Below are 27,497 nucleotides of genomic sequence, written 5' to 3'. Positions count from 1 at the left end.
TAGTCAGGCAGTAACACTTAATGGCAAGTCATAAATGTATTGTAGGGTAAATAAAGTGTGGCCATTTCAATATTCCCTCTATTCAGGAAATCAGTCGCTCAAGCAGGTGCTGTGGACGGTACTGTAGCAGGGGGTAGAAAAGTAGTGACAATCACCATCCAATATGGGGTCTATACGTTTTATGTGGATGTTACTCCTCTCAGGCTCTCTATGTGTTCATGTCGTCATGGGCATCCCCATCAGTGAGTAAAGTTTGTTTGTGGCTTCATTTTGAAGATTGGTATGATATCAATACGGTACATGGTTTGGGGAATACTGTATACAGTAGATTAATAGAAAATGGTTAAGATCAATTAGAAATGTTAATCGGTAATTGATTTGCCTTTGTATTTTGCTAAATGTATGCTCTTATATTATTTTACACATATAAGCTATTTATTAGATTATTATTATGTATTTTTGACACTTCATTTAGACATTAGTAAACAGAGGGGGAGACAGGCAAGTTGGAGTAACAATAGGGAGGGTAAATGCGGGGAATGAACCAGTAGGGAGCGGCTTATATGTGGCTGGATCCGAGAGTGTTGCCATTAGACCATGACGCATAGATTGTTGTTACCTAATTACAGTGGTGATTTTAGTCCCCCCCCCCCCATTTTTGAGATGCATGCCAGCAAAGCCACTACACAACACAAAACGATTTTGTCCTCAAACTTTGTCATCAAAGTCTGGCATTCTCTGGATTTATGGTGCTTTCAAGACAACTAGGAACTCGGAAAAAAACTAGGTTGAATCATGACGTCAGTGATCTTCAGGTTGGATCGTTAGAAAGAGGCCTGAGTTCCCGACATGGAATTCCGAATTGAATGACCGTTAAAAACTTATTTTCCCAGTAAGAGCTCGTTTTTTCCCAAGGTCCCAGTTGTCTTGAACTCACTGAAGTCTGAGATTTCCGGGTTTCCAGTTGTTTTGAACATGGCAGAGGTTATGCTGGATTGACAGCATAGATAATGTTTTCAACCTTTTCTGGCCCATGGTGTTGAATGTTTATCCTTTTAAGCTTGGAAAAGAGACCCTTAAACCCAGACTTGGACCACACACCCACTCCACTGAATAGCAGGCTAGTGAATGCTTTACAACGCTTGCAGTTCGCTGCTGATTTCTTCCAAACCATTGTTGAATTTGCGATTTCCAATTTATTGTGTAATGTTTATGTCCAATGGCCGATGAGCACTGATACATTTTATCTATAATTTCTCTTCATATGACAAGGATTCATATGAAAAGGATTCGCCAGTAGATTGTCGACGTGATTCATGATGACTGCTTGTCTAGTTTGCTAGCTAAGATTTTGAAAGTATGATGTTGACATGATCAGTCCCATCAAATCTACGGTAAATATAACGTGATTTTATCTGTGGCCAATGACCTTGAGACTTCTTAAAATGGGCACTTCTAATTTAACTCTATGGCAGCACCAAGGGGCTTGAATTTTTGAGCTCTCCCGTAGATTTTGCAGGGATATAGTGTCCCCATGAGTGACAGAACACTGAGCCAATCATGGCGTAACTAGAGAACATTACAAACCCCTACGATTCGTATTTTCCACTGGCTGCTCCACCACCACAGAAAGCACTGAGCTACACTGAAACACCTGCAATAAGGAGCTGCCTTATTCAATTTTCTTTTAAAAGAGACCATTTTTGTATGCGACTTTATTAACAATGATTTTTAAATTATTTATTTTTTACATTGTTTGCAAACTGATAAGCGACACATATTAATGGCAAATTAACATGCAAAACAGGAGATATTGACACAACTCAAATAGAATTCACCAGAATCCTGATTAGAGATTGTCATTTGCTATTTCATGATGCTAAAGATCCACGTAAACAATACCATGTTTGCCCTAATGTTTATTTCTAGGTACATCAGTGAACTGTGCTGAAGGGTCAGACCTAACACTGGGAACTGTGGATGAGGAATATGAGGGTAATCAATGCAGTCATTCATTGCAGTCATCCATGCCATATATATCCATTCAAGTATTATATCTGTTCATGAGTCATCAAACCAATTTGTCTTACTGGTATTTCTGTTCATAAACGATTACACAGGAAAAGAGAGATGCCTGGATGAGGGGAGAAAATTCGATTTATAGAATGGCTTCAGTCTTTTTTGTAGCAACCTTTGTTACAATATATTGACTGTAATGGGGGGAAACATTCAACAACATTCAATAGACATTGCTGGTACTACACATCACCCTAATTAATATTTGCCTCCCCATGATGCTACAACAGGGGAAGTGGAAGTCCTCAACGAGATCCCAGTGGGTAATACCGTGAGGCTTGAGGCGTATGTTTTTCCAGAACACATCAATTTTCTCGAGTTAGTTTACACCCCTGGGAGTACAAATGCAACAGTCCGTACCAAGATGGCGCTGGATGCAGATCTGTTAACACAGGTGAGATGGTTATGGTGGCTCTACAACGTCTAGCTCTGGTCCAGGGTGTTGGTGCGCGTGCCTCTGCTAAACTCCTACAGTAGAGGAATGCACCGTAGCGCTCTGGATCAGAGCTATACAACGTCATTCATGGTCAAGTATGGTTCACTTTTGGTGTTCGCTTTTTTATTGACAAAATAGGCGAAGGCTAATTCCTGATGAACATGCTGCAAAGGGTTTTGAACTTTACAATTATTCCCCCTCTCTCTCTTGTAGACTGGCGGTCAACTTTGGTATTCTGTTGTGTGTGTGAATGGCGCGGTAAGTAAAATTGAAAGATTATAAACTAATGTGACAATGGTTAGTATGTATGCTGTATATGGTGGATTGTAACAATATATTGCAATGTATGAGAAGTGCATTTTGTTGACATAAAACTGTCATTATCTCTTCAGCTCGAAAATAAACGAAAACTTATCGTCGCCGACCTAAATGACAACGCTCCAATATTTGAGCAAAAGGTGTACACGAAAACGATATCTGAGGTAAGGCTACATCAGTCTACAGAAGATGAGTTGGCAAAAACATAATACTCCTGTCTTACACCTTGCAATACAATGAGCCCCTACGGGTTGTTAAAGTGGTGAACCACCATGTGTTTTGTCTCTCCAGATTCAGGCAGTGAATTCTGAGGTGATCAGAGTGAAAGCAGTGGATGCCGATATCAGCATAAACAACAACAGAATTACATACCGCATATTGGTGAGTCACACATGGGCCCGTATTCACCAAGAGTCCCAGAGCAGGAGTGCTGATATCGGATCAGTTTAGTCTTTTAGATAATAATAAATAAGAAAGGAGACCTGATCCTAGATCAGCAGTCCTACTCTGAGACGCCTGATTACATTCAAGTCCTGCTCTATACTTTTTTATAAGTGTAACAGCAGTGGTTCTGTGACCACACCTGAGCTACATTAGCTCCCTTAGCTTAGAGGGATGGACAGGAGATCCGGGTTCGAATCCTTTTGGTCACATAAATTAGTCACAGCGAAGTGATCAATATGTCACATTCACCAAAGTAAACAGCTAGTCTAAACTGTCCATACAACTGTCTTACAAAAATATATACAGCTACAATGTAGGTCTATAATCTATAGCAGATATTGGATAACCCAATGGAAATTATGACTGAACAGAGTTATCTGATTCTTCCTCTGATACTGTTCCACAATGACTTTGGTCTTCCACCTTATTTAAGGACCCAGCACCCGCTGAATTTGAGGTCCGCAACGATGGGGCTATACTGCTGAAGAGACCTCTGAACTACAACGTCGCCCAAAACTACAAATTCACAGTTGAGGCGCGGGTAGGTGATCTCACCATATCACAACCTACCACATTGGTCCAGAAATGGATATCCATGTTTATCTATTAATAATGCTTCTGGGATCCTTCCTTTTAGGATAATGGTGATCTCTTCGACACAGCAGACGTTGTTCTTGAGATTACGGACTTTGATAATCTGAATCCCTATTTCAATCACAGCCTTTACCAGGCTACCATACAGGAAGAACAAGTGAGTGTCATCATACCCATCAGACTACAAAATGTCATATATGTATCCTTAAAGCCACTGTGTTGCTGTGGTTGTGATGTCTATTTAATACATCATCTCCTCTTTAGACAGGGCCTTTCCTCACCATCCAGCCAGAGGGCATAAAAGCACAAGATGGAGACACTGGCATTAATGTGGCTATAGTCTACAGCATCAGTTCAGGTAATCTACTTGAGGCTTTTACCACAGGCTTGGACTACAACTCCCATCAGTCTTAGGATTTTTTTGTTGTTGATATGAAACAAGTACACTATATATACAAAAGTATGTTGACACCCATTCAAATGAATCGATTTGCCTATTTCAGCCATACCCATCGCTGACAGGTGTATAAACTCAAGCACACAGCCATGCAATCTCCATAGACAAATATTGCCAGTAGAATGGCCTTACTGAATAGCTCAGTGGCTTAAAATGTGGCACCCTCATATGATGCCACCTTTCCAACAAGACAGTTTGTCCAGTTTCTGCCCTGCTACTGTAGAGCAGCCCCAGTCAACTGTAAGTGCTGTTATTGTGAAGTGGAAACATCTAGGAGCAACAACGGCCCAGGCGCAAAGTGGTAGGCCACACAAGCTCACAGAATTGGATTGCTGAGTACTGAAACACGTAAAAATCATCTATCGGTTTCAACACTCCCTACCGAGTTCCAAACTGCTTCTGAAAGCAACGTCAGCACAGTAACTGTTCGTTGGGAGCTTCATGAAATGAGTTTCCATGGCCAAGCCTAAGATCACCATGCACAATGCCAAGCGTCGGCTGGAGTGGTGTAATGCTCACCGGCATTGCCCTCTGGAGCAGTGGAAACTCATTCTCTGGAATGAATCACGCTTCACCATTGGGCAGTCCGGCGGACAAATCTGGGTTTGGCGGATGCCAGGACAACGCTACCTGCCTCAATGCATAGTGCCAACTGTAAATTTTGGTGGAGAAGAAATAATGAGGCGGTCTTTCATTGTTTGGGCTAGGCCCCTTAGTTCCAGTGAAGGGAAATCTTTACGCTACAGCATACAATTACATTTTAGACGATTCTGTGCTTCCAACTTTGTGGCAAAATTTGGAGAAGGCCCTTTCCGCATGACAATGCTCCCGTGCACAAAGTGAGGTCCATACAGAAATGGTTTGTCGATATCGGTGTGGAAGAACTTGACTGGTCTGCACAGAGCCCTGACTTCAACCCCATTGAACACTTTTGGGTTGAATTGAAAACGCAGACTGCGAGCCAGGCCCAACCTCACTAATGCTCTTGTGGCTGAATGGAAGCATGTCCCCGCAGCAATGTTCCAACATCTAGTGGAAAGCCTTCCCAGAAGAGTGGAGGTGGTTATATTAATGCCCATGATTTTGTAATGAGATGTTCGTCGAGCAAGTGTCCACATACATTTGGTCATGGAGTGTATCTTTGCATATGGAAACCGTCAGAATATCATATTTGCATGAAAACGTATGTATGAGGTTCTGTTCACATTGTGGTGGAATGTTGTTGTGTGACTTTACCTCAGTATCGCCAAGCAAGTATCTCAGTAACTTCAACATCGACACAAACAGTGGAGTCATCTCTGTGGTGACTGGGCTGGACAGAGAGGAGATATCCACAGTCACTGTCAATATCAAGGTATTGGGAATTGTAGCTATAGCATTCTAGCGTTTTACGATTACTCTAAATAAGTAAAACCGTACTTCTCTCAGTTCATTCTCACTGTAGATTTATGCACAATCACAAGTGCATTAAGACAGTTAACATGGTATGGGCTTTAGGAGGGCTGGTGACCGTTGTATACATCCCAAGTTATGGATGTCAAATATCAACATCTATCACTTCCTTCCAGGCATCTCAGCAGGATGACAGCCTAAAGTCCGCTGACGCTTTGGTGTCTGTTACAATCGAGGACGTCAATGACAACGCTCCAGAGTTTGACAAAGCTAGCTACTCTGTCGCAATATTGGAGAACTCTCAAAAAGACACAGTTGTTTTCAGAGTCACAATCACTGACCTGGACAAGGTAGGTACAGTGGCATACAAAAGAAATGGGTGATGGATTTACACAAAAAGAGATTTAAAACTTCATTTCCCCCCCCAATTGGACATGAAACCCTTTTGTCTTTGTCTCAGGGTGGATTTGTGGGAACATTGCAGATCCTTCCGGAGTCTGTACCTTTCTCTATACTCTTGGATGGAACTGTCATAGTGAAGAGTTCAGCTGACCTGGACAGGGAGACTGTTGGAAACTTCCTCTTTCAGGTCAGACACTCTGAAACATAACAGTACTCAGACCTACAACTTTTATCCATTTAGCAGCTGACATAATCAAAATAGCTAACAAATCAGCAAGGAACCTGGAAATATGTCTCAAAAGGTGCAAACTCCAGGTTTAATGGCACTTGGCAGTGCCCTGTACCATCTAATAAAACATGTCTTATCAAGAAATCTGTCCCAATGGGGAGTGCACACGTCAGTTGGTATGCTGTTGAACACCTTCCCATGTCTTCCCTACATCCAATATGAAGATTGAAGCACGGGAAAATGACCCGCCTAACCACGTTGTGTTGGCTGATGTGAACGTCACCCTCCTGGATGAGAATGACAACAGTCCTCAATTTAAGAGCTCCAGGTACGAGGGCAAGGTCTTCAAGAACCAAACGGTGGGGATGTTGGTTACCCAGGTGAGATGGCTTCTAACCTTGAACCTCAATTAGTCACTGTGTTTGTTAAAGTGTTTTGTCAGAGCCATTTACAATGTGGGAAACACATGATAGCCATAGTAACACGATTGTAAAAAGAAAACAATGGTATTGCTTTGGTCACCACACCATGTGATTGGTAGGTTGAAGCAGCCGATCTGGATGCTGGTGCTAATGGACAGGTCAAGTACTCAATAGAGTTTGGGAACCTGGAAGGATATTTCTCCATCGACGAAAACACGGGCGAGATAAAACTGGAAAAAAACATTCCTCTGAAGGAGAACGAGGTCCTTCAGTTCCCTCTCTATGTGACAGCAAGAGATGGTGAGTCTAGGTAAAGTCTCTGTATAGAGAACTTGAAGGTAGTGTCATGTAAACTATTTTGTGGAGCGCAATGTAGTGCGGAATTAATCTGAGCGTAAAGTTGAGGAGATATGTGAAAGAACACAAGCAACTCAAGCAAACATACCATAGTCTAGTAACCATAGTATATATACACTGTAGACTAAAATAATATGAGAGGAATAGTGTATATCTACAGGAGGCTAGTCTGTCAACAGCTGGAGATTTGGTTATGGGTTCCCAAAGAAATTGCAGCCCAAAGTGACTGTTCTCCTCTCCTGTCCTGTAGGTGGCGTAATATCTCGTTCCTCCTCGGTGCTAGTGGAGATCCAGGCACCTGGAGATTCCAACCCCCAGTTCCTCTTGAAGACTTACCGTGGGAGGATAGAGGAAGAGACGGATCCAGGGACGATGATTGTCAAGGTGAACTTCCCCAGAACCACTAAATTCTACTTCATCTGAAAATAAATAACCAGATCGATCCTATAACATTTTTGTCACCCCATATATAGGTGACATTCCTAGCAGTAACAACAGTAGTTCCCGTGACGCTTCAGGTCCTGAATGACGCCGACAAGTTCGCCGTTGACTCCAAAGGCGTTTTCACCTCTAAGGTCAAACTGGACTATGAGACCAAAAATAACTACTCAGTCCAGATCTCAATCTCGGATGGCACCAGTAGAGATGAGGCAACCGTTGTGGTGGAAGTGATTGACATCAATGACAACAGCCCCGTGTTTGGCGCCAGCTCTGTGACACAACTGGTCCCTGAGGATACGGAGGTAGGGGCCAACCTCACTGCCATGACCGCCACGGACGCGGACAACGGCTTCAACAGGGAGCTCCGCTATACCCTCCGGGGAGGCGAGGGGAAGTTCGCTATCGATCCCAAAATAGGGATGGTGTCCCTGGCTGGGGCGCTGGACAGAGAGACCAAAGCAGAGTTCAGCCTGGAGGTGGTGGCTCAGGACCAAGGTCGTCCAGCTCTCTCTGCAACCGCCACTCTGCTCATTCAAGTATCTGACGTCAACGACAACGTTCCAAGTTTCTCCAAGACGGAATATGAGGTTGAGGTCTTAGAAACAGAGTCTGTGGGAACGACACTGGTCACACTAGAAGCGGTGGATCTTGATGAAGGCACAAACGGTGCAGTGACCTATAGTATATTTCTGCAAGACCCTCCCTCGACCGTGGCGTTCTTCCAGCTGGACTCGTCCACTGGGGAACTGCGGCTGGCGCAGGCCTTGGACTATGGAGCAGTGAAGGTGTACAACCTAATGGTACAGGCTGCAGATGGGGGGACCCCGTCCCTCATTGGGAATGGTTCAGTGGTGGTGAGGGTGAAAGATGTGAACAACAACCCGCCTCAGTTTAGCGCAGAGCGTTACGATGTCGCCGTCTCTGAGAACCTGGCCAGCGGAGCGGCTATCGTGACCCTGGAGGTCACCGATGAGGATGAGGTCAGAGAAATGAGACTGTCATTATCATCATGAGATCGATTATATTTCGTTATGATATAAACAATATCTATAACATTACCATCTACATTGAGATCCGTGATATATCTGCACGATATGAAAAATATTGACTACGGTATATTGATTACAGTATAACAATGACGATATATCAACTACTATATATAATCAAATGACAATATATACAGTACCAGTCAACATTTTTCACACACCTGCTCATTCAAGGGTTTTTCTTTATTTTTTAAAACTATTTTCTGCATTGTATAATAGTGAAGGCATCAAAACTATGAAATTACACGTATGGAATTATGTAGTAACCAAAAAAGTGTTAAATCAAAATACATTTTATATTTGAGATTCTTTAAAGAAGCCACCCTTTGCCTTGATAACAGCTTTGCACATTCTTGGCATTCTCTCATCCAGCTTCACCTGGAATGCTTTTCCAACAGTCTTGAAGGAGTTCCCACATGTGTTGAGAACTTGTTGGCTGCTTTTCCTTCGCTCTGCTGTCCAACTCATCCCAAGCCACAGGGTGGCAGGTAGTCTAGTGGTTAGAGCATTGGACTAGTAACCGAAAGTTTGCAAGATTGAATCCCCGAGCCGACAAGGTAAAAATCTGTCATTCTGCCCCTGAACAAGGCAGTTAACCCACTGTTCCTAGGCTGTCATTGTAAATAATACTTTGTTTACTTTTTTTCTTAACTGACTTGCCTAGTTAAATAAAGGTTCAATTTAAATAAATAAAAAATGGGTTGAGGTCGGGTGATTGTGGAGGCCAGGTTATCTGATGAGGCACTGCATCATTCTCCTTCTTGGTCAAATAGCCCTTACACAGCCTGGAGGTGTGTTGGGTCATTGTCCTGTTGAAAAACAAATAATAATCCCACTAAGCACAGAGGAAGTGTGCTGTGGCACACTTGTGCCTTGAATTCTAAATAAATCACAGACACTGTCAGCAGGAAAGCACCATCACACCTCCTCCTCCATGCTCCAAAGTGGGATCCACACATGCAGAGATCATCCGTTCCCCTCCGCTGCATCTCACAAAGACACGGTGGTTGGAACCAAAAATCGTACATTTGGACTCATCAGATCAAATGACAGATTTCCACCGGTCTAATGTCCATTGCTCATGTTTCTTGGACCATTGGTGTCCTTTAGTAGTGGTTTCTTTGCAGCAATTTGACAACGAAGGCCTGATACACGCAGTCTCCTCTGAACAGTTTATGTTGAGATGTGTTTGTTACTTGAACTCTGTGAAGCATGTATTTGCGCTGCAATCTGAGGTGCAGTTATCTCTAATGAATTTGTCCTCTGCAGCAGAGGTAACTCGGTCTTCCTTTCCTGTGGTGGTCCTGATGAGAGACAGTTTCATCATAGCGTTTGATGGTTTTTGAGACTGTACTTGAAGAAAATTTCAAAGCTCTTTTCCAGATTGACTGACCTTCATGTCTTAAAGTAATGATGGACTATAGTTTCTCTTTTCTTATTTGAGCTGTTCTTGCCATAATATTGACATGGTCTTTTACCAAATAGGACTATCTTCTGTATACCACCCCTACATTGTCACAACAACTGATTGTCTCAAACGCATTAGGAAGGAAATCAATTCCACAAATTAACAAGGCACACCTGTTAATTGAAATGCATTCCAGGTGACTACCTCATGAAGCTGGTTGACAGAATGCCAAGAGTGTGCAAAGCTGTAATCAAGGCAAAGGGTGGCTACTTTGAAGAATCTCAAATAGATTTAGATTTGTTTAAAAATGTTTTGCTTACTACATGATTCCATGTGTTATTTCATAGTTTTGATGTCTTTATTATTCTACAATGTAGAAAATATTAAAAATACCGAAAAACCCTAGCATGAGTAGATGTGTCAACTTTTGACTGGTACTGTATATCGATGACAATATAGAAATGGTGTATTTCATAACGATATCAACAATCTGAAAATATTTCAATACAACCATCCCACTAAAACATTTATGACTAATTTTGGAATGATAAACTGACACCATAATCTCTTCCTTTTAGGGTGGATTCTCGAATGGTGACTTCATATTTACCAGTGACACCTTCAACATAAACAAACAAGGTGTTGTTTCCCTGAAGAATGACGTCACCTTGGACAGAGAGACAAAGGATAACTATGTTTTACAGGTATACCACGTCATGTCAACCGACATGTGCTTCATCTGCATTTCTCATAAGATCTACACCCAAATATAGGCCCCAATAACAGTTGGGTTTGCTTCCATAAATGTAATCTATGTAGAGTGGGGAAAAAATTTCATATCTTAACGAAGGGCAAGGACGCAACTGGAGGACAATCTATCTCTTCCTATCACCCGGACCTCAACCCCACCTAGACACCAAAGTGAACATTGTCTTTGCTCATGTTGTTAAGTCATATAGGTGATAAAAAATGTACAACGTGGATCGGCAAATGCAGGCTGGTAATTTTACTTAAGATGCTCAGCGAGACCATGACGGTCAACAACGTTATACGTTGGAGTCAACAATTTCAACAAAATGACATGCTAAGGTTTGTCAACTACGTCACGTGTTAAAATCGTAACCCTCTCACTGTTCAGGTGGTGGCGGTGGACAAAGATGGCCTGAACGCCACAGCCCAGCTCAACATCACCGTTCTGGACTACAATGACAACACACCCCAGTTCCCTACCCTTCCAGACCCCATCCCTTTCCCTGAGGGGGAGTACTCTGACAAGTCTCCAGGAGAGGTGTACCATATCCTTGCCACAGACTCCGATCTCGGCTCCAACGGAGAAGTCACCATCTCCATCTCCTCATCTGCCATGCCATTTCGCTTCAGGGAGGTGAGTCCAACCAAATAATGAAGCTCCTGGTGAACCTTCTTTACATAATACATTTTGTTAGATGAGAATTTGGATCTAGGGTACCAGGTTCGTTTACTGAGGTGTCAATCATTTTGATTAAGAAATGACCAAACACACAAAAAAGCAGACGCTTTTGATGACATCATTGGCAAACCATGTTTCTCCTCACGACTTCTCATACTCACTTAATCATGAGCAATGTTGTTAGGGTAACACTGCGTATTTACACTAGTGTGTCTTGTGCTGAAGGATGGGATGCTACTGGTTGTGGGTCCTCTGGATCGGGAGACCAAGGACATCTATGAGCTGGTCATTGTGGCCACTGACAAGGGGACACCACAGAGACAGGTACTATATACAAAACACAGTGGCCTGATTTATAGGGTCCCTTCACCCTGAAATCAGTACGACATTACCATAGCAGTACCATATCATAACACTATACACCACAATACCATAACACACAATATCAAAGTTCTGTGCAGCCTGCCTTCTTACACACAGTTGGTTTCAACCATTCCAACCCCGCTTCACCAGAACATGACCAGCATCAGAGTGAGCGTGACAGATGTTAATGACAACACGCCGGTGTTCAGTGCCAGTACGTACACGAAGAGCATCCTGGTGAAGGACACCAAAGTGGGGGACGTGCTGTTGACCCTCTCTGCCACAGACAAGGACATGGACCTGAACGCACTCATCACCTACAGGTTAGCCATGCACTGCTGTCAAAACTCACACACACCTCTGTTGTACTTTCTACTCCCAGTCGTGGAGCCGATACTGTAGAGATGAGTTTCAGGTCCAAATTGAGGAATACAAATCGGCCTAAATGGATCCTTAACAATGTTGAAGAAATGTGTCTGTTCCTACACCGAGTTATGCGTCAAATGCTCCTCCTCTGGCTATCTAGTTTCTCCTCAGGCGCCTCCCCCCGCTTGGCCCTGAATGGTAGCACAGGAGAGGTGACTGTGGTCTCTGACCTTTCGGATGTCACGGAGGACACACTGCTTGAACTCACTGCAATGGCAAAGGACAGCGGGATGCCTCCTCTGAACTCCACAGGTCAGGGATCGAGCATCGCAATTGGACTTGTGTTTGTGTGTTTTTGTAACGTTGAGTTAGAGTGTATTATTTCATGTTAGTCTGAATAATGATGGATACTAAATCTGTGTGTGTTCTCTCTTTTCACCTCATAGCCAATGTCCAGGTCTTCCTGATGACTGTCAGCCTTGGAGTGGACGTGGCCTTTGAGAACTCCTCCTACAACTTCAACGTTCCGGAGAACGAACCAAAAGGGAGACCTGTGGGGACAGTGAAGGCATCACCAGGGAGCCCCGTGTTTGTGGTTAATTATTTCCTGACCACGCACATGGACCTGTTCTCTGTCGATGCCCTAGGAGCCCTCACCACCAAAGAGCCGCTGGACAAAGAGACTGAGGAGTGGTACATCCTGGAGGTGGAGGCAGTGGACTCCAGGACTCCCCCTACTTCTGCCGTCGCAATGGTATGACCCATCCGGGTACCTGGCGACCAGATTTAGAGGAAGTTTTAGAGGTGTTGCTTAGCTGAAAATATCTCATCATATGGGGGAACAGATTTAGGATCACAAGTAATCTTTCGTCTCTCACTCTCTTCCCTCACTCTTCCTCTCAGGTCAGGGTACAGGTGGAAGATGTGAACGAGGCCCCAGAGTTCAAGGAAGAGACTTATGAAGCCAAAATCTTCAGCATTGCCCCATACAAATACCCTGTGGTCCAAGTTCAGGTAAGGGATGCAAAAGTGAACAGCGGGATAACCACTACATCCCTGGTGCCATGTCAAAGTTGACATAAGTTCTCATCCAGCTCCTCCATCCTGACCCCCCCCCACCCTTCGCCCCTCTCCCCAGGCCACAGACCCAGACAGTGGGGACAGCGGTCGTCTGGACTACAGTCTGACAGAGCCCAGCTCGTCTTTTGACGTGGACCGTTCCACAGGCCAGGTGTACGTGGTGTCAGCGGTGGGACTAGAAGGAAAGACAACCACCGTCCTGGTGAAGGCCACAGATACTAAAGGACTCCATGCTACAACCAGGGTGGAGGTGAGTGGTGACAACAGTGTACTGTACATATGGTAACACACATGACTAAACCAGTAACTTAACTTGCAACAGTAGTTACAGTATGCTGCTCTATTCTGCCCCCAGGTGGACGTGCAGGGAAGTGCAAGTAATGATGTCGTAGTCATCTCCCTCAACCAGGCCACCAATGTTGTGGAGAAGAAGGTCCCTGAGATGGAAGAGTAAGATATTAGAATTGATAAAGTTTTTGTACCACACAATATGAACCACACAAAAGTGTGGGGCTGTTAGACTGGGTCCTTTTGCCCACTTTATCTCTCTTCCTCAGTCTTTCTCATATGCCTCTCGTTCTCTGTGTCTCTTAGGTCTTTAGGGCGAGTTCTGGGCTGGACCGTGAAGGTGTTAGAGATTTCCAGCACCAGCAGAGGAGCTGTTGCGTCCCGGGAATCTGGGAGCACCGCTAGGACGTACGTCAGCTTCATTGCCGTGAACAGCGGGGAAGTCATCCCTGCCAAAGACGTCAAAAGGTAAGATCAATGTGTTGTTGAAAATCACTTCATCCACAACAAAGTAGGGCATCCTATAATGAGAAAATCAAAGCCATTGTTGGTTAAAGTTTAACTTTGAGGATGGCGAGTCTGAGGTTGGTCTCATTAAGGGAATTTTTGTGGAACATTCTTTAGTAGTTGACATAGACATACAATGACTGGACGCAACATTGCTTCCACAATTTTCTATTCAGCACGATGAACATCCATGTCTGTTCTACACAATACAAATCTAATCGGAAAAATCTGTAATGTGACGTTGCATTCTTGAGAATAAGCCCCTAATGCGCAGACCAGCTTGCTGGTGTGTTTATGGACATATTCAATCAAACCTTATCCCAGTCTGCTGTTCCCACATGCTTCAAGAGGGCCACCATTGTTCCTGTTCCCAAGAAAGCTAAGGTAATTGACCTAAACAACTACCACCCCGTAGCACTCACTTCCATCATCATGAAGTGCTTTGAGAGACTATGGACCATATCACCTCCACCCTACCTGATTCCAAGTTGGCATAGCAGTTCAGATGTCTTTTGTCCTCGTCTTGTTGTGTCCTATATATATATATATATATATATATATATATATATATATATATATATATATATATATATATATATATACACAACTTTTTTCACATACCTTTTTATATATATTTATTATTTTCCATAAACTCATCTTCAAAACACTCTCCTGCAACCCGCCTCACCAATTTATATTTATAAAAAAAGTATTATTTACCTCAAATCTGTAATCCTCCAAGAAGCTAGCCAGAAACTAGCCAGGAGCTAGCCAAAAGATAATCCAGAAGCTAATCAGAAGCTAGTTAGCTTCTTTACTGGCTAATCGTTAGTATTCAGCTAACCACGGTTTGTGGTCATCAGCTATCCTTTAGCTCGAAAATCTATCGCCAGTTTTGTACGGCGCAGCGCGGCTCGGAACGGAACATACCGGACCAATTATTCTCTCCATGTCCCTGGATTTCAACCGCTAACTCTGGACATTCATACCTGGATCTCACAGCTAGCTAGCTGCTATCCGTGTGACTATCAGCTTTCGTCGATTCCGGAGCAAACAACAATTATTCCGGAGCTAGCCAGCTGAAGAGTTCCATCAATCACTCCTGGGCTACAATCACCTATCCGGACCCGTTTTACTGCCTACGCGGAGCCCCACCGGGCCTTCACAACTGGACTGCCGACGTTATCTACCCGAAGGAGTTATCCGGCTGACTCCTCCGTCGCGACGTTACCTGAACGCCCATCTGCAGCCCGCTAACCGTTAGCTGTCTTATCGGCTGCTATCCGAATAAACAATCGGACACTTTATTTATTTATTTTTATGATTATTATTTTTCTTCTTGGGCCTCTAACTATATCTATTGTTTTTTTGTTGTGTGATTTGGATTAATCCCCTCTACCACATGGAACCCCACTAATTACTGACGGAACGCAACAGGTGGCTAATAACAGACCTCCATCCTATGCTAGCTTGCTACCGATGGCCTGGCTAGCTGTCTAAATCGCGACCCCCAACCAACCTCTCCACTCACTGGACCCTTTTGATCACTCGACTAAGCAGGCCTCTCCTTAATGTCAATGTGCCTTGTCCATTGCTGTTCTGGTTAGTGTTTATTGGCTTATTTCACTGTAGAACCTCTAGTCCTGCTCACTATACCTTATCCAACCTATTAGTTCCACCACCCACACATGCAATGACATCTCCTGGTTTCAATGTTTCTAGAGACAATATCTATCTCTTCATCACTCAATACCTAGGTTTACCTCCACTGTATTCACATCCTACCATACCTTTGTCTGTACATTATACCTTGATGCTATTTTATCGCCCCCAGAAACCTCCTTTTACTCTCTGTTCGTTCTAGACGACCAATTCTTATTGCTTTTAGCCGCACCCTTATTCTACTCCTCCTCTGTTCCTCTGGCGATGTCGAGGTGAATCCAGGCCCTGCAGTGCCTAGCTCCACTCCTATTCCCCAGGCGCTCTCTTTTGACGACTTCTGTAACCGTAATAGCCTTGGTTTCATGCATGTTAACATTAGAAGCCTCCTCCCTAAGTTTGTTCTATTCACTGCTTTAGCACACTCTGCCAACCCGGATGTTCTAGCTGTGTCTGAATCCTGGCTTAGGAAGACCACCAATAATTCTGAAATTTTAATCCCAAACTACAACATTTTCAGACAAGCTAGAACTGCCAAAGGGGGCGGTGTTGCAATCTGCTGCAAAGATAGCCTGCAGAGTTCTGTCCTACTATCCAGGTCTGTACCCAAACAATTTGAACTTCTACTTTTAAAAATCCACCTCTCTAAAAACAAGTCTCTCACTGTTGCCGCCTGCTATAGACCCCCTCTGCCCCCAGCTGTGCTCTGGACACCATATGTGAACTGATTGCCCCCCATCTATCTTCAGAGCTCGTGCTGCTAGGCGACCTAACCTGGAACATGCTTAACACCCCAGCCATCCTACAATCTAAACATGATGCCCTCAATCTCACACAAATGATCAATGAACCTACCAGGTACCTCCAAAGCCTTAAACACAGGCACCATCATAGATATCATCCTAACCAACTTTCCCTCTAAATACACCTCTGCTGTCTTCAACCAAGATCTCAGCGATCACTGCCTCATTGCGCTGCATCCGTAATGGGTCAGCGGTCAAACGACCTCCACTCATCACTGTCAAACGCTCCCTGAAACACTTCAGCGAGCAGGCCTTTCTAATCGACCTGACCGGGTGTCCTGGAAGGATATTGATCTCATCCCGTCAGTAGAGGATGCCTGGATATTTTTTTAAATGCCTTCCTAACCATCTTAAATAAATCAAATCTAATTTTATTTGTCACATACACATGGTTAGCAGATGTTAATGCGAGTGTAGCGAAATGCTTGTGCTTCTAGTTCCGACAATGCAGTAATAACCAACAAGTAATCTAACTAACAATTCCAAAACTACTGTCTTATGCACACAAGTGTAAGGGGATAAAGAATATGAACATATAGATATATGAATGAGTGATGGTACAGAGCGGCATAGGCAAGATACAGTAGATGGTATCGAGTACAGTATATACATATGAGATGAGTATGTAAACAAAGTGGCATAGTTAAAGTGGCTAGTGATACATGTATTTCATAAAGATGCAGTAGATGATAGAGAGTACAGTATATACATATACATATGAGATGAATAATGTATGTAAACATTATATTAGGTAGCATTGTTTAAAGTGGCTAGTGATATATTTTACATAATTTCCCATCAATTCCCATTATTAAAGTGGCTGGAGTTGAGTCAGTGTGTTGGCAGCAGCCACTCAATGTTAGTGGTGGCTGTTTAACAGTCTGATGGCCTTGAGATAGAAGCTGTTTTTCAGTCTCTCGGTCCCAGCTTTGATGCACCTGTACTGACCTTGCCTTCTGGATAATAGCGGGGTGAACAGGCAGTGGCTCGGGTGGTTGTTGTCCTTGATGATCTTTATGGCCTTCCTGTAACATTGGGTGGTGTAGGTGTCCTGGAGGGCAGGTAGTTTGACCCCGGTGATGCGTTGTGCAGACCTCACCACCCTCTGGAGAGCCTTACGGTTGTGGGCGGAGCAGTTGCCGTACCAGGTGGTGATACAGCCCGCCAGGAAGCTCTCGATTGTGAGTGCTTTTGGTGACAAGCCGAATTTCTTCAGCCTCCTGAGGTTGAAGAGGCGCTGCTGCACCTTCTTCACGATGCTGTCCGTGTGGGTGGACCAATTCAGTTTGTCTGTGATGTGTATGCCGAGGAACTTAAAACTTGCTACCTTCTCCACTACTGTTCCATCGATGTGGATAAGGGGGTGTTCCCTTTGCTGTTTCCTGAAGTCCACAATCATCTCCTTAGTTTTGTTGACGTTGAGTGTGAGGTTATTTTCCTGACACCACACTCCGAGGGCTCTCACCTCCTCCCTGTAGGCAGTCTCGTCGTTGTTGGTAATCAAACCTACCACTGTTGTGTCGTCCGCAAACTTGATGATTGAGTTGGAGGCGTGCGTGGCCACGCAGTCGTGGGTGAACAGGGAGTACAGGAGAGGGCTCAGAACGCACCCTTATGGGGCCCCAGTGTTGAGGATCAGCGGGGTGGAGATGTTGTTGCCTACCCTCACCACCTGGGGGCGGCCCGTCAGGAAATCCAGTACCCAGTTGCACAGGGCGGGGTCGAGACCCAGGGTCGAGGGTCGAGCTAAATGCCGAGCTGTAGTCGATGAACAGCATTCTCACGTAGGTATTCCTCTTGTCCAGATGGGTTAGGGCAGTGTGCAGTGTGGTTGAGATTGCATCGTCTGTGGACCTATTTGGGTGGTAAGCAAATTGGAGTGGGTCTAGGGTGTCAGGTAGGGTGGAGGTGATATGGTCCTTGACTAGTCTCTCAAAGCACTTCATGATGACGGAAGTGAGTGCTACGTGGCGGTAGTCGTTTAGCTCAGTTACCTTAGCTTTCTTGGGAACAGGAACAATGGTGGCGCCCTTGAAGCATGTGGGAACAGCAGACTGGGATAGGGATTGATTGAATATGTCCGTAAACACACCAGCCAGCTGGTCTGCATATGCTCTGAGGGTGCGGCTGGGGATGCCGTCTGGGCTCCAGGCATGCCCCATTCAAGAAATTTAGAACCAGGAACAGATATAGCCCTTGGTTCTCCCCAGACCTGACAGCCCTTAACCAACACAAAAACATCCTATGGCGTTCTTCATTAGCATCGAACAGCCCCCGTGATATGCAGCTGTTCAGGGAAGCTAGAAACCATTATACACAGGCAGTTAGAAAATCCAAGGCTAGCTTTTTCAAGCAGAAATTTGCTTACTGCAACACTAACTCAAAAAAGTTCTGGGACACTGTAAAGTCCATGGAGAATAAGAGCACCTCCTCCCAGCTGCCCACTGCACTGAAGATAGGAAACACTGTCACCACTGATAAATCCACCATAATTGAGAATTTCAATAAGCGTTTTTCTACGGCTGGCCATGCTTTCTACCTGGCTACTCCTACCCCGGTCAACAGCACTGCACCCCCCACAGCAACTTGCCCAAGCCTTCCCCATTTCTCCTTCTCCCAAATCCGTTCAACAGATGTTCTGAAAGAGCTGCAAAATCTGGACCCCTACAAATCAGCCGGGCTAAACAATCTAGACCTTATTTCTAAAATGATCTGCCGAAATTGTTGCCACCCCTATTACTAGCCTGTTCAACCTCTCTTTCGTGTCGTCTGAGATTCCCAAAGATTGGAAAGCAGCTGCGGTCATCCCCCTCTTCAAAGGAGGGGACAATCTTGACCCAAACTGTTACAGACCTATATCTATCCTACCATGCCTTTCTAAGGTCTTCGAAAGCCAAGTCACCAAACAGATTACCGACCATTTCGAATCTCACCATGCCTTCTCTGCTATGCAATCTGGTTTCAGAGCTGGTCATGGGTGCACCTCAGCCACGCTCAAGGTCCTAAACGATATCTTAACCGCCATTGATAAGAAACATTACTGTGCAGCCGTATTCATTGATCTGGCCAAGGCTTTCGACTCTGTCAATCACCACATCCTCATCGGCAGACTCGACAGTCTTGGTTTCTCAAATGATTGCCTCGCCTGGTTCACCAACTACTTCTCTGATAGAGTTCAGTGTGTCAAATAGGAGGGTGTGCTGTCCGGACCTCTGGCAGTCTCTATGGGGGTGCCACAGGGTTCAATTCTTGGACCGACTCTCTTCTCTGTATACATCAATGATGTCGCTCTTGCTACTGGTGAGTCTCTGATCCATCTCTACGCAGACGACACCACTCTGTATACTTCTGGCCCTTCTTTGGACCCTGTGTTAACAACCCTCCAGGCAAGCTTCAATGCCATACAACTCTCCTTCCGTGGCGTCCAATTGCTCTTAAATACAAGTAAAACTAAATGCATGCTCTTCAACCGATCGCTACCTGCACCTGCCCGCCTGTCCAACATCACTACTCTGGACGGCTCTGACTTAGAATACGTGGACAACTACAAATACTTAGGTGTCTGGTTAGACTGTAAACTCGCCTTCCAGACCCATATCAAACATCTCCAATCCAAAGTTAAATCTAGAATTGGCTTCCTATTTCACAACAAAGCATCCTTCACTCATGCTGCCAAACATACCCTTGTAAAACTGACCATCCTACCAATCCTCGACTTTGGTGATGTCATTTACAAAATAGCCTCCAATACCCTACTCAACAAATTGGATGCAGTCTATCACAGTGTCACCAAAGCCCCATATACTACCTACCATTGCGACCTGTACGCTCTCGTTGGCTGGCCCTCGCTTCATACTCGTCGCCAAACCCACTGGCTCCATGTCATCTACAAGACCCTGCTAGGTAAAGTCCCCCCTTATCTCAGCTCGCTGGTCACCATAGCATCTCCCACCTGTAGCACATGCTCCAGCAGGTATATCTCTCTAGTCACCCCCAAAACCAATTATTTCTTTGGCCGCCTCTCCCTCTCTGATGTTGCCCACAGCAAGCTGCAGAGCGAGGCGGGCACGGTGAAGGCAGAGCTAGAGAAGGTGTTTGGGGCGGGGCTGGAGCATGTGATGGAGGAGGAGTCAGCCGACCCCACCTCTGACCAGGTCATAGTCATCGTCCTGGGCATCCTGTTCGGCCTGACTCTGCTGGGATTGGTGGCGATGGTGACGTTCACCGTTATCAAGTGAGTAGCTCATTCATGTTTGCTTAGTGTTTGTTATTAGCATTAAGTTAAGATGAGCAAGAAATGACTTATGATAATGAATCTAGCCCTTCCCACTAGCCATAATTGCAATTATGACCCCCTTATCCCCCAAATTGACTATGACACAAATGATTCTAGGCTAACCACTGTTTCAACATTTCAATTTCTTTTCAGGTTCAGAAGGATGAAAGAACCCACAGAGGACTCCTGTGGGGAAAGCTTTGACATTGATAGGCGAAATGAAGCTTACACGTAAAGTACTGTTTGAATATGCAATTACATATGGCGTCTTAACGTTTGATTCATTGATGATGGGATGCAATTGAACGAGTAATATTTCAAATCAATACTTTGTCATTTTTAGACAGCTACTATGCGAGTTCTTTCTCATCCGCCTTTTCTTCCGCTTTAGAAATAGAGATATGAAGGCGTCCGCAACAGGCTCAGAACAGGTAAGAACCCAGAGGCCAAACACAGGCCGTTCAAATATACAGTGTGATTTGTTGGTCAAGGGCGATGATCCATGCTGTTGTTTTTTAGGGGCAAAGGTCATGGAGAAAGAGTAAGACTTCACAGGAGGCAGTGCCAGAGTGTGACAGACAAGATGAAGATGGTGACAGCCATAACTCCTCTCTTTAGGTCCAACTGACAACTAAACACATATAAAGCACACACAATGAATGTGCACCAGAGCAGTGAGACAGATGGAGCAACACTGCAATGAAGGAATGATTAGTTTACTCTGACTTATTGGTTGGCTAATGCACTAATGCTTTGACCGTCAATTGCTGGCTACAGTCTATGCTGCACTCATATTAGGAGCATTTCTCTGTAAAACAAACAAAGACCTTTGGCCAATAAATGTAAAAATAGAAAAGGCTATGATATGAATATGAAGATTTTAGCGCTAAGAATAGCACTTACTATGAATTATTTTATATGCTATACATTGTTTCTGAGTGCTCATAATGGTATGTATTTCCTCTGTCACCAAACAAACCTGAACCAACTTTTCACTGCATTTAGGTTTAACTAATAAAAAAGACATACCCTGGATAGAAAGTGTCTTATTTTTACCAACATTTCTCTATGCTAATGCTTAGACTCAAACCTTTAGAACTGGCTCGAGCTTGAGACAGACTCATGTTCATTATGCACCAAATGGAAGAAAACAGATTGAAATGGGATTACCTGGACTTGTCCAATAAGACTCACTTTAGTTTTTTTTTGCTATTGTACCATTACCAGTGTAGGTCTGATGGATGGTGGGGTGTTTCTAAATACTTGTCCTGAAGGCAAGGGTGTAACTTTTTGTTAGAAATTGGAGGGGGTCAGGGTCAACACCCATCTAGGGGGGGGACCGGGGGCATGCCCCGAAGGATTATTATTTTTATTTTTAAATAGCTGTGAAATGATTGTTTCTGGTGAATATTTAAGGGGAAATAAATAAACTGCCCTGATAATTTCTTCAATATACCCCAATCACAACAGACACACCAATATTTTTCTATATTACTTTAAAACTGTCTTCTTACTCTTAACAGTAAGTCACCACCACACCACTTCTTTAACTACATTTAAATGTCAAATCTATTCTATTTATGTACCCTTCACCACGCTTGGCTAGTACTTGAATAACTTGAATAATTTCTTATACACAGTGCTTAACTTGAACTGAAATAGGTGCCGATACTCGTTTTTTTAAGCTAATATTCAATAAGACGAACAGGAGCTCAAGCAGTGTGAGTTGCCGGTACTCAGCTCCGGTGAGATCCTGCCAAAGTCGAGCACTACTTATTAGAAGTCGACCGATTAATCGGAATGGCTGATTAATTAGGGCGATTTCAAGTTTCCATAACAATCCGAAAATCGGTATTTTTGGACACCGATTTTGATTATTTTTTTATACCTTTATTTAATCTTTATTTAACTAGGCAAGTCAGTTAAGAACACATTCTTATTTTCAGTAACGGCCTAGGAACAGTGGGTTAACTGCCTCGTTCAGGGGCAGAATGACAGATTTTCACCTTGTCATCTTACAGTTAACTAGTCTAACGCAATAACGACCTGTCTCTCTCTCATTGCACTCCACAAGGAGACTGCCTGTTACGCAAATGCAGTAAGCCAAGGTAAGTTACTAGCTACCATTAAACTTGTCTTATAAAAAACAATCAATCATAATCACTAGTTACCTACACATGGTTGATGATATTACTAGATATTATCTAGCATGTCATGTGTTGCGTATAATCTGACTGAGCATACAAGTATCTGACTGAGCATACAAGTATCTAAGTATCTGACTGAGCGGTGGTAGGCAGAAACAAATGTAAACATTCATTCAAACAGCACTTTTGTGCGTTTTGCCAGCAGCTCTTCGTTGTGCATCAAGCATTGCGCTGTTTATGACTTCAAGCCTATCAACTCCCGAGATGAGGCTGGTGTAACCGAAGTGAAATGGCTAGCTAGTTAGCGCGCGCTAATAGCGTTTCAAACGTCACTCGCTCGCTCTGAGCCTTGGAGTGGTTGTGCCCCTTGCTCTGCATGGGTAACGCTGCTTCGAGGGTGGCGGTTGTTGTTGTGTTTCTGGTTCGAGCCCAGGGAGGAGCGAGGAGAGGGACGGGAGCTATACTGTTACACTGGCAATACTAAAGTGCCTATAAGAACATCCAATAGTCAAAGGTTAATGAAATACAAATGGTATAGAGAGAAATAGTCCTATAATTCCTATAATAACTACAACCTAAAACTTCGTACCTGGGAATATTGAAGACTCATGTTCTGAGCAAGGAACTTAAACGTTAGCTTTCTTACATGGCAAATATTGCACTTTTACTTTCTTCTCCAACACTTTGTTTTTGTATTATTTAAACCAAATTGAACATGTTTCATTATTTATTTGAGGCTATTGATGTATTATATTAAGTTAAAATAAGTGTGCATTCAGTATTGTTGTAATTGTCATTATTACAAATAAAATAAAAATCAGGGCTTTTTTGGTCCTCCAATAATCGGTAGCGGCGTTGGGAATTGTTTTTATTTAAATCGGTCGAACTCTACTACTTATACCCAATTCATGCAATCTGTCCAGAATGTTCTTACTTGGTTACACAAACTGAAATGCTCACCCGATGACCTGTTTGTCCTCTCCCTGCCTTAACATGAACGGTGCTCTTGCTCTCTCTCTATTGGCCATCTTTAAACCCTGCACTTTTCTCCTCTTTGGCATTGGCACCTCCATTAAGGGCACTGGCTACTTGTTCACTAGGGTGAACATGGACTCACTGAATGCTGCTCATCTGAAACTTGTTGGGGAATAATCAGAATTAGGTGCTAACATAGGTAAAATGTTTTATATTCATCATATGTTTAAGTTACTTCTCATCAGAATGTTATTTTTGTATAATACTGTGGCGGGGTTGCAGTATCTGTTCTATGTCAGGACTAAGTTGCTTGGGCCGCAGAGAGGGGAGAGGTCAAGGTGTCATCATGTGTAAACATATATTTTGCTCCACTGTGTCTGAGTGCCGGTCACTCCCTACTTTTCCCATCGGGGAGAGGAGGATGGCAGTGTCTGGAATCATTCTATGCTCCCTCTTTTGTTGCCCCCATCTTAACCTATAGCCTCACTCTCCTCTCAGTGAGCTTGTCCAGGATTGGTTGTATTTAGAATTGTTGTATTTAGAATTGGTTCTATCTAAATGACAATTGGATATATATCATAGGGTGGGGGTAATGTCTTGGTACCATTTTGTACCAAGGACGAAATAAGAGTTTTGTTTAGGAGACCAAACTGAACGATAATTTATAGCCAACTCTGTCTGGCTAGGGGATACTCCTCTCTGAATTAAAGTCTTTTCTTTGTGTAAATTCCTAAGATCTGTGGTTTGTCATGTCATCTAGGGGGGGTGGATCTTTGCTATAAAGGATCCCATTTGCCATTATATTGGGACTCTCAACTTTTCATTAGAGATACTGAACTGTTGAAAGTCAAAATGCTATTGCAAAAGCTTAATTATTATAAAAGGTGAAGATTAAGCATAACTCTGACTGGTGTGTGGTTTGCTCTCATGATTTGGTAAATAGAGGAAATTTCCATGACAAACTGCAGTAGAAAAGGGGAGGAGCCTGATATTGTGCTAGCTAGCGTTACAACAATTACACATCTCATCACCAATAGTTACCTAGTTACACAACAATATAGGAATACATTTATGAAGTGTTCATTCGTTTTTACTCATTTTAAAATTTCTAAACATTTATACATTGGAGCGCTCATGCATATTGCCGCATTCATGTGCTAGTTGGAACTAGGAAACTTGCTAACTGGTTGTAGTTTACGCGGCATATACAGTACCAGTCAAAAATTGCCACACCTACTCATTCAAGGGTTTTTCTTTATTTTGACTTTTCTACATAGTATAATAATAGTGAAGACATCAAAACTATGAAATAACACATGGAATCATGTTGTATCTAAAAAAAAATCTAAATAAATTTCATATTGTCACCTATACAGCGCTTGAGGTCGTCAGGCTGCTCATTAGTACGCACACCTGTCACTATCGTTACGGGCGTCAGCTTTCCCTATATGTCCCTCCCTTTGGTTATTTCCCTAGGCGTTATTAACTCTGTTCCTGTGACCCATGTCTGTACTCTACTCACGTTTTGTTCTATGTTAATTTATTTATTAAATGCCCTCCCTGTACTTGCTTCCCCACTCCCAGCGTATACTTTACATATATTTTTAATTCCTCAAAGTTACCACCCTTTGCCTTGATGACAGCTTTGCGCATTTGCTCAACCAGCTTCACCTGGAATGCTTTTCCAACAGTCTTGAAGGAGTTCCCACATATGATGAGCACTTGTTGACTGCCTTTCCTTCACTCCGCGGTCCCACTCATCCCAAACCATCTCAAATGGTTTGAGGTCCGGTGATTATGGAGGCCAGGTCATCTGATGCAACACTTCATATTCCGCTTGATCAAATAGCCCCTACATATCCTGGAGGTGTGTTGGGTCATTGTCCTGTTGAAAGACAAATGATAGTCCCATTAGGCGCAAACAAGGTGAGATGGTGTATCGCTGCAGAATGCTGTGGTAGCCATGCTGGTTAAGTGTGCCTTGAATTTTAAACAAATCAGACAGTGTCACCAGGAAAGCACCCCCACACCTCCTCCTCCATGCTCTACGGTGGGAACCACACATGCGGAGATCATCCGTTCACCTACTCTGCATCTCACAAAGACACGGCGGTTGGAACCAAAAATCTCAAATTTGGACAAATGGACAGATTTCCACCGGTCTAATGTCCATTGCTTGTGTTTCTTGGCCTTTAGTAGTAGTTTCCTTGCAGCAATTAGACCATGAAGGCCTGAAATCTCAAATTTGGACTGTCATCAGATCAAATGACAGATTTCCACCGGTCTAATGTCCATTGCTCATGTTTCTTGGACCATTGGTGTCCTTTAATAGTGGTTTCTTTGCAACAATTTGACAATGAAGGCCTGATACACACAGTCTCCTCTGAACAGTTGATGTTGAGATGTGTCTGTTACTTGAACTCTGTGAAGCATGTATTTGGGCTGCAATCTGAGGTGCAGTTAACTAATGAATTTATCCTCTGCAGCAGAGGTAACTCGGTCTTCCTTTCCTGTGGCGGTCCTCATGAGAGCCAGTTTCATCATAGCGTTTGATGGTTTTTGAGACTGTACTTGAAGAAAATTTCAAAGCTCTTTTCCGGATTAACTGACCTTCATGTCTTAAAGTAATGATGGACTGTTTCTCTATTCTTTTTGAGCTGTTCTTGTCATAATATGGACTTTATCTTTTAGCAAATAGGGCTATCTTCTGTATACCACCCCTATATTGTCACAACACAACTGATTGGCTCAAATGCATTAAAAATGAAAGAAAATCTACAAGTTAACAAGGCACACCGGTTAATTGAAATGCATTCCAGGTGACTATCTCATGAAGCTGGTTGAGAGAATGCAAAGTGTGCAAAGTTGTCATCAAGGCAAAGGGTGGCTACTTTGAAGAATCTCAAATCTCAAATATTTTGATTTGTTCAACACTTTTTTGGTTACTACATGATTGCATGTGTTATTCCAGTGTTGATGTCTTCCTTATCATTCTACAATGTAGAAAATAATCTAAATAAAAGAAAAACCCTTGAATGAGGTGTCCCCAAACTTTTGACTGGTACTGTAGTTATCCAGGTTTCAAGACTAACTAAAAAAAATCAGAATCCTCCTTAAGTGCAATTTCAACTGTCGCAAACTGAAGATGAACCCCCCCAAAATAAAATACCTTGTTTATTTTTGTTTTGATATGCCAACAACAGCAGTGGTGTAAAGTACTTAAGTATTTTTTTACTTAAGTAATTTTTAAATATATATATATATATGGAACAACTAACTTCACTACATTCCTAAAGACAATAACGTACTTTTAATTCCATACATTTTCCATGACACCAAAATAACTAGTTCCATTTTTAATGCTTAGCAGGAAAGGAAAATGGTCCAATTCATACACTTAAAGAGAACATCCCTTGTCATCCCTACTGCCTCTGATCTGGCAGTCTCACTAAGACATCATTTACAAACACAGCATTTGTGTTGAGTGTTGGATTGTGCCTCTGGCTTTCCATAAATAAGAAAACAATTGTGCCTTTAATTTGTTTAATACACTTAAACAACACAATGTAACTCCAAGTCAAT

The 27,497-nt window shown here is 43.2% G+C and overlaps 1 protein-coding gene across 2 annotated transcripts; it reads left to right on the top strand.

The window, feature by feature from the left end:
* The first annotated feature begins 75 nt into the window (after positions 1-75).
* LOC124003352 (protocadherin Fat 4) lies at positions 76-21,828 on the top strand. 2 transcript variants are annotated; one of them, XM_046311525.1, is made up of 30 exons: positions 76-242; positions 1,930-1,995; positions 2,307-2,470; positions 2,726-2,770; positions 2,905-2,994; positions 3,122-3,211; positions 3,708-3,815; positions 3,912-4,025; positions 4,133-4,226; positions 5,567-5,679; positions 5,894-6,067; positions 6,178-6,306; positions 6,573-6,728; positions 6,890-7,070; positions 7,378-7,511; positions 7,601-8,548; positions 10,601-10,726; positions 11,161-11,406; positions 11,677-11,775; positions 11,965-12,137; positions 12,341-12,492; positions 12,627-12,934; positions 13,084-13,194; positions 13,319-13,510; positions 13,616-13,710; positions 13,855-14,016; positions 20,563-20,751; positions 20,947-21,024; positions 21,185-21,224; positions 21,313-21,828. In XM_046311525.1, the coding sequence occupies exons 1-30, from the start codon at positions 164-166 to the stop codon at positions 21,409-21,411; spliced, it is 4,755 nt and encodes a 1,584-aa protein (XP_046167481.1). In that variant the 5' UTR covers positions 76-163; the 3' UTR covers positions 21,412-21,828. The 2 variants fall into 2 exon arrangements, with proteins under 2 accessions (XP_046167481.1, XP_046167482.1); XM_046311526.1 differs by having other exon boundaries at positions 20,947-21,029; positions 21,313-21,429.
* Positions 21,829-27,497: the final 5,669 nt, after the last annotated feature.

Source organism: Oncorhynchus gorbuscha, linkage group LG18, assembly GCF_021184085.1.
Source record: "Oncorhynchus gorbuscha isolate QuinsamMale2020 ecotype Even-year linkage group LG18, OgorEven_v1.0, whole genome shotgun sequence".
Taxonomy (NCBI): Eukaryota; Metazoa; Chordata; class Actinopteri; order Salmoniformes; family Salmonidae; genus Oncorhynchus; species Oncorhynchus gorbuscha.
The sequence above is the reverse complement of the archived record's forward strand: the minus strand, read 5'-3'. Positions and strand labels throughout refer to the sequence as shown.